The sequence below is a fragment of the Panthera leo genome, chromosome B4 (assembly GCF_018350215.1).
Source record: "Panthera leo isolate Ple1 chromosome B4, P.leo_Ple1_pat1.1, whole genome shotgun sequence".
In the NCBI taxonomy this organism is placed as follows: Eukaryota; Metazoa; Chordata; class Mammalia; order Carnivora; family Felidae; genus Panthera; species Panthera leo.
Window position 1 is genome coordinate 60,409,812 of NC_056685.1, and position 9,959 is coordinate 60,419,770.

At 36.6% G+C, this 9,959-nt stretch overlaps 1 protein-coding gene across 2 annotated transcripts in view; it reads left to right on the plus strand.

The window, feature by feature from the left end:
- SMCO2 (single-pass membrane protein with coiled-coil domains 2) overlaps positions 1-7,004 on the plus strand; it is a 33,537-nt gene extending 26,533 nt beyond the window's left edge. For both annotated transcript variants that reach the window (XM_042948452.1, XM_042948451.1), the window contains exons 8-10: positions 1,099-1,155; positions 2,219-2,394; positions 6,743-7,004. In XM_042948452.1, the coding sequence (XP_042804386.1) occupies positions 1,099-1,155; positions 2,219-2,394; positions 6,743-6,941 (432 nt within the window). In that variant the 3' untranslated portion in view covers positions 6,942-7,004. The remainder of the gene's footprint in view (positions 1-1,098; positions 1,156-2,218; positions 2,395-6,742) is intronic.
- Positions 7,005-9,959: the final 2,955 nt, after the last annotated feature.

Genomic DNA, 9,959 nt, shown 5'->3' on the forward strand with positions numbered 1-9,959 from the left:
TGAAAAATAATCCCACTCCCTCAAAGATAAACACAGTGAACATTTTAGCATATTTATGTTCTTCCAAATTTTTGTATACCTGTATCTACATGTTGTTGCAATTGTAATCAGATTATATTATATATAGTTTTGCAACTTGGCTGTTTTTCACTTACCATTTTTCTTCAGCAACTTTCTATGCCACTAGATGTCATTTTTACCTTTTCACTGTCTATATAATGTGCAATTTGATTTTGGGATTTATAAAATTTATTTTATTGGATATTTGGGGCCTTATAATAAATGTTGGCTATTATAAACTTTGCCTCAGAAAATCTGTATCTTTGCTTGCTTGTGCAAGTACTTAAGCAAAATTTCTGGAAATGGCACCTCTAGCACCCATCTTCCTTGAATCCCAGAACACTGTTCTTCCTACTATAGCTCTGCCTTTCAAAATCTCCTGCAAGTCTATTATAGAATGATTAATTAAAAACCCGTTGAAGAGTTATTTACTCCTGACATATGTATGATTGGGATTCATGTCTTAGAAGGTTTGCTTTCAGCCTGTCTCTTGAACTTACTGATAGGAACCAACCAAAACCATATGTTGTCTCTAACGACCTGTAGGAGACAGGATGAAAAGAAGAATCAGACATTATTTGTGGACAGCTCTTTTGCTAAACTATAAAGTCCAAATATGCAAATTAATATAGTGAGAACATGTACTCATATATTATAAATTTTAAGATATTTAAAGGAAATGCAATTTTCTTTTTTTTCTCTGAAACATACTACGTTTCTCTAATTAGTGCCTCGGAAGTATTTTAAGGCACAAAGAAAGAATAATGAATAGAGAAAAAGATTTATAATAAGCTGCTATTGTATAAATTTATACTTCTAAAATATTAAAAATAACTATGCTAATCTTTTGGTTATTCCTCCTGCAATTTATCATGATTATACTATGAATTTGCTGTAAGAGGAAGGATTTTATTGAGTAAAAGCAAGTTTCAAAGAAGCCACTTTACGACTAAGTGGTGTCAAAATGAGTGACGTCTTATGGTATAAACCAGAAAAATCTAATTTCCATTTCACCCAGAATTGTGCATGTCTTTTCAGGAAGATGCTTGTAATGAAGCTCATGCATTAAAGGAGAAACTCATTGCAAGAATAAAGGTAAGATTTCACAGTTATGCAAGTTCAAATAATGATAAAATCTAACTATAGGGATGATTCTTTCTCTAGAAGTTGAGATTGTGCCACATACTCTTTCTCTTTCCTGATCACTTTTTCCTCCCTTTCCTGGGCTTCTTCTTTGGGCCAATGGGACACCTCACAGGTCTGGTGTACTCCCCAGACCTCACAGCCCTGTGCTGCTTCTACATCTCCTCCATTTGGAGCTTATCCTCCAGGTCGACAAATTATGCATTTTTCAAGGCTCAGCTCAAATGTCATCTCCTCCTCCAGACCTCCCCTAAACTCCCCTAGCCAGAAAAATGCTTCCATATCTGAACCTCTCCCACAAGATCTTGAGATAAACAGGAATGCGTAAAAGAAGCAATGAATGACTGAGTCAACCTGTCACTTGTTCAGAGATGCCTAATCGTCCCACCTCTAGAGTAGATGTCCCACCAACAAACCTTGGCTACTCTGTCTCATCACCTTATTTATTTTCTTTTTAGCATGTATCAGAGTCTATAATGTCTAATCTAATGTATGTGTGTGTGTGTGTGTATATATATATATTAGATATTATGTTTTGTTGTTTATTGCTTGTCTCCCAGCCCCTATTAACATGCATGCAATTTGTTATCCATTTGGTTTAAAAATGCACATGTAATAGAATGCATATTCCTTATCTATTTTGTTAACCACAGAATCCTAGAATGGTGCCTAGTAGGAGTCACTTAATATGTTTTGCATAGATGAACAAATTGAACAGATGAATTCAATACAAGAATAATTATCTTCCTACATGAATAATCCAGTAGTTAAAGATTAGCATGTGGGTTTCGTTTAATTTTCTACTGTGGTGCTGCTACCTTATTTTGTGAATGTGTAAGTCTCTTTCCATTAGGTGGGTGTGCACCTGCCAACGATTTCCTCACGTGACTCATATGGGATTGGCAGTGTGGGCTCCTGAGGTATTCTGGAGGAAAAGCATGCTGCATCTACAATAAGACTAGCAGACCTCTAAGATCATTGTTTTAAATGAGAGTTGATTGCTATTTTTTTCCAGAACTTTTACAAAGACATGACTCTGCTAAATACAAAGCTGGGGATGTACCAAAGGCAAGAAGGGAAAACAGACTCTCAGAGCCCTGAAGAAATGGGAGTGGAAGAAAGAGAACCTCTGCATCCTCAGGCTCCATCCCCCCCTTTAGGGGAGAACGCTCCTTCTGGCATTACAATGTGGTAAGTCAGAGAAAGGAGACTTTGGGGCTGGACAAAGGCCCCCAAATGTATGAACCATAGTATGATGAGTTGTTGCAAGGGTTGACTAAAAATTTGTTTTATCTTCATTTATAAATTATCTATTCTTGTTCTACTTGTGTATTTGTTTATTGGAGTTGTAGTGTTTATTGGAGTTTTTTGTATCATTTTTAGATATAGATCTATTGCATTAGATCTAAAAATACAAGTATATATTTCTTTATTATTGTTTAGGTAAATATGTATACATACATCTTAGGACGTTGTCTTCAAGGTATGATGCAGCCTCCCCCACCAAAGGAACATACCTGCCAGGCAGACTTGAAAACCTTTGTTCATCACACAAGAGGCTTCTCCCTTGTATGGTATTAAAGATATACATACTAGCAAATCTGACTCTTTGGATCCCTTTCTGAAGATGCCACAACATCAAATATACCTGGAGCAGTACCCTCCTGTAAGAAAACTTGTCTGATTCTTTATCCCCAACTACCAATCCAAGTAGATGTTCAGCAACCTGTCTTGCACATACACTGTACCTTGCACATAATCCTGACACAGAACCCACAGTATATCATTGCAATTACATTACTTTATTATTATTATTTTTTTTTTACTTACTTTATTATTTTTAAATGCTTATTTTTTTGTTTTGAGAGAGAGCGAGAGAGCATAAGTGGGAGAGGGGCAGAGAGAGAGGGGGAGAGAGAATCCCAAACAGGTTCCATGCTGTCAGTGTAGAGCCCGATGCAGGGCTCAATCTCGCGAACTTTGAGATCATGACCTGAGCCAAATCAAGAGTCAGACGCTCAACCGACTGTGCCACCCAGGTGTCCCACGCAATTACATTATTTTAAATCTGTCTCCTCCTAGTAATTCATGAGCTGAAGTTAGAGATTTTAGTTATTTTGAGACATGGAATATAAAACATCTCCACCAGGCTTAACAGATATTAAACTACTAAGTAAGTGAGGAGTGATGTCAATGAAAATAGTGGAGTAAAGACCCCAGAAAATTTCCTCCTCCATAAAATCAATGACAGAGCTTGAAAAAAAAATAGAATCAACTTTTTCAGAACCTTGGAAATTAAGGATTTAGTATCCAGAATATATAAAGAACTCTTATAACTCAACAACAAAAAGAGAAACAAGCCAATATTTTAAATGAGCAAAGGACTTGAATAGACATTTCTTCAAATAAGATACACAAATGGCCAAAAAGCACGAGAGAAGATATTCAACACCATCGGTTATTAGAGAAAGGCAAATCAAAATCACGTGATACCACTTTACATCTCTAAGATAACTATAATTAAAAGAACAGCATTGGAGAGGATGTGGAGAAATTAGAACCCTCAGACATTGCTAATGGGATCGTAAAATGGTGCAGTCACTTTGGAAAACAATTCGGCTGTTTCTGAAAATATTAAATATAGAGCTATCATCTGACCCACTCCTAGGTATGCACCCAGAAGAACTGTATGTCCACACAAAAACCTGTACAAAAATGTTCACAGCAACATTATTCATAATAGCTAAAAAGTAGAAACAGTACAAATATCCATTAACTGATGAGTAGGTAAACAAAATTTGGCATATCCATACAATGGAGTATTGTCCATATACAAAAAAGGAACAAAGTACTAACACATGCTACAACATTGATGACCCTTGAAAACATTATGCTAAGTGAAAGAAGTCAGACACAAAAGGCCACATATTATATGATTTCATTCCTGCGAAATGTTCAACATAGGAAAATCCATGTAGGCAGGAAGTAAATGAATAGTTGCCAGGCTTTAAAGGAGTGGAAAATAGGGAGTGGCTGTTCATGGGTACATTCTTTTTGGGGTGATGAAAATTTCCTGGAATTAGATAGTGGTGATGGTTGTACAACCCTGTGAATAAACTAAAAGCCACTGAAGTATACACTTTCAAGGGTAAATTTTATGGCATGCAAATTATATCTCAAAAAAACAAACAAATAAGTAAATGTCTTTTTATCATCACTTGCTTGCATTAAATGGGCAGATTACAGTTCAGTTGAGTTGCCCATCTTTCATCACGTCATTACATTCTAGTTAAGATTGCTTAAGACTTTGACCAATTTCTTGTCTATGAACTGGAAACATACTGGTTCCATTGAAGCATATTTATACATCATATTTTTGAGAAGGTTTATGTATCAATATTGCTATTTTTAGGCTCGGGGGGACCTCTTCCTGGTATCCTCAGTTCTCTTACAGACCTTCCACTAACAATACGAGCATTTTTTGAAAGAATAAAGGTTTTATGCATGGCAAGTCTTGAAAAATATATATAAATGAATAAATAAACAGTATTAAAAAGTCAAAGGAATGTTTTTATTCTTTAAAGAACATAAATTCAAAGTGAATAAAATATTTAATGACACTAATATTTGGTTCCGTACCGATGATACGAAAAAAATGATTTTGAATTAGTAGCTATGATTAGTTCAGAAAAGTGTCTGAACTTTTAAAAAACAAACATTACACATGTTCTTTTAGTTGTTTACTGGTGGAAAATCTGAAAAATATTTTGTTACATTGACTTGCAAATAAAAATCAAACCATTCAGTAGTGTCAAGAAATAAATTTGAACCTAACCCCACCTGGAGTGTTCACTTAAGGAAAGAAAAAACTGGAAGAACACACTCTAAACCGAAATAAAAACAAATAAAAAACAAAACTAACAAAAACTAAGAAAGAAAAAGAAAGACAGAAAAAGAAAATAAAAAAACAGAAAAAAACTTAGCTGATTATAGGGGCACCTACATGGCTCAGTCAGTTGAACATCCAGCTCTTGATTTTGACTCAGGTCATGACTTCAGGGTCGTGAGATTGAGCTCCACATCGAGCTCCATGCTGTGCATGGAGCCTGCTTAAGATTCTCTTTCTCCCCCTCTACCACTCATGCTCTCTCCCTAAAAAAAAAACTTAGCTGTTTATATTAGGGTGATGAGATTATAACTTTTTCATTTCTCTGTTTTCCAAATTATCTGTGATTCAGGAAAACAGTTTTTCTCTTAAAAAAAAAATAATGTTAGGGGTGCCTGGGAGGCTCAATTGGTTCAGCCTCCAACTTCAGCTCAGGTCATGATCTCACGATTTGTGAGTTCAAGCCCCGCCTCAGGCTCTCTGCTGTCAGTGCAGAGCCTGCTTGGGAAACTGTCCCCCTCTCCCTCTGCTCCTCCCCCACTTGCTCGTGCACTCTCTCTCTCTCTCTCTCTCAAAAATAAACATTAAAAAAAAATAATGTTAAATTGTGTTCCTTTGAAAATGTACCAGTATGGTACTTCCAAAGGTAATTGGTTTTGGAATTTAGGAAGAATGGTGTTCATTTACTAGCTATGTTTTTGTAGTGAGTTGTTTTTCTTTTCATAAGAAAGAACAAATCTATACTTAGCGCTTCTTGAGGGAAGGGCATCTTTGCTTCATCTTAGCAGTCTCTTCTGACTAGAGTATATTATAAAAGCATTGGCTGTTTAATAAATGTATGAAATAGAAGCAATCATTTGTGTAACTACCAAGAGGCAGCCAGTGGCAATAATTCCAAGCACTTTGGCTCAGGTTTACAGAATCCTCTGAGTTGGATCACAAACTAGATCCATAGCTGGCTTTAACTGCGCTTTAGATTTTCTCTTCTGAAATTTATTGTGGATGGTAATTATCTACAGGTAACTGGATTATCTGGGACGTTTCTTTCTTTCTTTGTGTTTTTCTGGATCTGCCAGATCTTCTGCCTTAATCAAGTATTGCATGTATAATTAAAAAATAATAACGCAAGGATTTAAAGGCAAACAAAATACATCGTAGGTACAGCCTAGAAGAAGGAGTCCTTAAAGACTTGAGAAAGCTTCTATTGCTTTAAAAAGGGTAAGTCAGGTGCCAGGACAAAACTAGTGATAGAGCTGGATTCCATTTGTCACTTTGTATTTTATATCACCAGGAAAATCTAACTGCCTGTTCTTTTATTTCCCTCCAAATCGGCATCATTTACCTCACAAGTGAGGTCTTTACCTCAATAATCTGCTAGTGTGTGAGAAGTCCATTTCGAAGGAGAGAACCTCATAATATCCAGGGTTTCATTGTTTCGTGGCTATAGAACCTTAGAATTCCAGCTCTAGTCCTAGGATGGACTTACGTGCTTATTTATTCTAAGCTCCTTCTTTTGCGGATGTTAACTGGGGTCAAGAGAAGTTCAGTTATTTCCTTGCAGTTAATAGGACTACCTGGGTGGAGGAACCAGGAATCACATCAGTGTGGTTTTCTGCACAATGTTCTTAACACAGATGTCTTCTTTTCTTGTAGGAAACGTGCACTGAGGATTTTCATCATGTTTTATGTCCTCACCTTCACTGGACTTTCATGTTACATACTATTTTTTGATGCTACGTTTATCTTTGAAAGCCTGCTCCCCACAATGCTTGGGCACCGCAGAATGTGGGAACTACGGGAGATCATCAGGCCTTTCTTGAACTTGCAAGTGGAAGACTTGTTACCCTCCTAAAGATATAGAAGTTACTGTTACCCTACTGACTTTCTCCTTAATAAAATTCTGGCTGTTCTTGTATTATGGTGGTTGACATATTTTTCAAAAAATACTATTGGATGTTCAGCAAAGGACATTATAGTTAAAAGGAAATTGGTTGCTCACAGACAGAAAAAATGAAAACAGTTTATCTTTACCCTTATGACTCACAATTACTTCTTGAATCATTCCAGAGGTTGTTTAAACATTTACTTCAAACCACTAGCCTCTCCAACCCTGGGAATCTGAGACTATCCGGTATTAGCTTCCTCAGTATTTGCCCCATTTTGACCTTTGATTCCTCAAAAAGGAAAACACAGAATTCTTCTTCATCAATATCAGTTTTACTTCAATTGGATTGGGGCCATATTTTGGTAGTAGTGGATATTTCTTGGTTTTGCTCCTAACATTCATTTTTCCTTTTAGTAACAGGACCCTAATTTTGCTTTGAAAGAACTATCTTTACCCAGTGAGCATAATTATAGTGGTCTTCCAGTCAGTGTCCCCTTTCTTTCTATTAACAACAGTTGGGAATATATTGAATCAGACATTCTCTAAGAATGAGAATTTTGTGGGGTGCCTGGATGGCTCAGTTGGTTAAGTGTCTGACTCTCGATCTCAGCTCCGGTCTTGATCTCAGGGTCATGAATTCAAGTCCTGAATTGGGCTCCACACTGGGTGTGAAGCCTACTTAAAAAATAAAATAAAAGGGGCGCCTGGGTGGCTCGGTCAGTTGGGCGTCCAACTTCGGCTCAGGTCATGATCTCACAGTCTGTGGGTTCGAGCCCCGCGTCGGGCTCTGAGCTGACAGCTCAGAGCCTGGAGCCCGTTTCAGATTCTGTGTCTCCCTCTCTCTGTGACCCTCCCCCGTTCATGCTCTGTCTCTCTCTGTCTCAAAAATAAATAAACATTAAAAAAAATTATAAAAAATAAAATAAAATAAAATAAATAAGAATGAGAATGAGAATTTTGAGAAGAATCATATAAAAAAGACAAATGATTTGAAACTTCTATTTTAACTATTTGAACTACTCTATACCTTTTCCGCTGAAGTTTGTCAGAGTTGGTTCTGTTGCTTATGATAAAAGAAATTTTAATTGATACAGAAGTTTTGAATGCTCGACTGGAGCGTTTTTATCCCTAATTGTGTAGGTAATGGGGAAATTGTAAACTTTATCTGCAATATGAAAAACAGTTATAACTGAACTGTTTAAGATTAATAGAACCATAAAGAATACATTGGCTTTAGGAGAACAGAAGGGATGTGACGGATGAGTTAAAAGGCCATTCAGTGGTTCAGGTGAGTGAAGGATGGGGAGACAAGGATGGAAGGAGATGAGGGGTGAAGCAGACATTGTAAGGATGGGTTCTACGACACTGGGTTGTGCAATGGATGTGGGGTTGGAAGGGTGATAAGGAATGTGGTCCCAATTCTCACACTTGAATGGATCTTGAAGGATGGATAATATTTTCATGCCAGAGATGAGGAAAAGGCATTTCAGAGAAGAGAAACATCTGAGTAAAACTTAGAAGCCATGAGTATAAGGCAGAGTAAGGAAACTTGCTAGAGTATATTACTCAACATACCAGTTTATATAGTCCTTTCAAAAAGCACAGCCTCACTCATTTTTGTGGTCTCTGGAACAGTGATTCCCAAATAACTGGTCCATTAACTGAATGCATCAGAATCACTTGGGGAGCCTTACACATTGAAGATTTGCAATCCCACCTCCAGATATTTACATTCAGTAGAGCTAATGTGAAGTCCAGGCACTTTATTTTTTTAAATCTCCCCAGCTGAATATAATACAAAGCCAAATTTGGGAACCATGCCTTGGTACCCTTTAGGACAATGCTGTGCACATAATAGATACTCAAGAAACACCTACTGAAATAATCTAAGTTATATGTTTTTCTCTTTGTGGTCTCCCTATCACCTCATCAAGTGCTACATTTAATATTTGTTCAATAATTTCCATCATAGCCATTTTCCCAATGATACCTTCAACTCCTTTGCTATCTTTTTGCTTTAACATTCTAGAAATCACCAGGTCCTTCCAATTCTTCTACAGCAATTTTTCTCAAACAGCCCTCATTCTTTACATTTATAATGTTTCTATTCTGATAGCCCTTATTATACAAGTGGATTACTGCTAGCGAAAGCCAGCCTGTTATTTCCTCTTCTATAGACTATCATATATATGCACAATGTTAGAAAAGAATAGACTCCAAATGCCAATTTCATCCTGATATTCTACAACCAGAAAACCGTATCAGTGTCTAGAAATGTGAAATGTACTTCTGAGTGTTTTTCAGGCCGTGATACTGAACGGAATTCCACCAAGAAACATTCAGTTATACAGTTGTCTGAGCGTCACCTCCAGAAATTCTAAATCTTTAGATCTAGGATGAATCTCTAATATCTTCCATTTTAATAGATTCCCCTAACAAGTCTTAGGACTCAAAGTTTAAGAACCACCATACTATGCTATGAGCAAAAGGTACCTGGGATTCCAGTTTGGCTGAGATCCCATACAATGTTAATCAAGAGGGGACTCCTTTTTAGGGGAGGGAGAAGGCAAGGGTATGGATGAGGAAATTTCCAGGACAAACAGTAAAGGGAAAAATCCAAAAGCTCTGGGAACAATGAGTAATATATTCAAAAGGTCTTGTGATAGTGAGAGAATATGCTGACAGATTTTTTTTTAGAAGTCACAGATTTATTTTCAAATAAAGGGACTACTCAGACCAATTGGTAGACAGAACTGGGTGTATGTTTTTTGATAATCTTCAGGAAAATTCCCATTGCTGGATACAGTATCTGCTGATTTGTTTGTAAAACCAAAAAAAGAAGCATTGAGTTTAACTAGCTCAAGTAAAGCCAAAAGTGCTGCAATGACCATGTAACACTAGTGATGAAAATAATGTAGGGAACTAGATTCTTTTAAGGAATAAATTCATATTGTACTGACTTCTCAGATATACTTTATTAATATT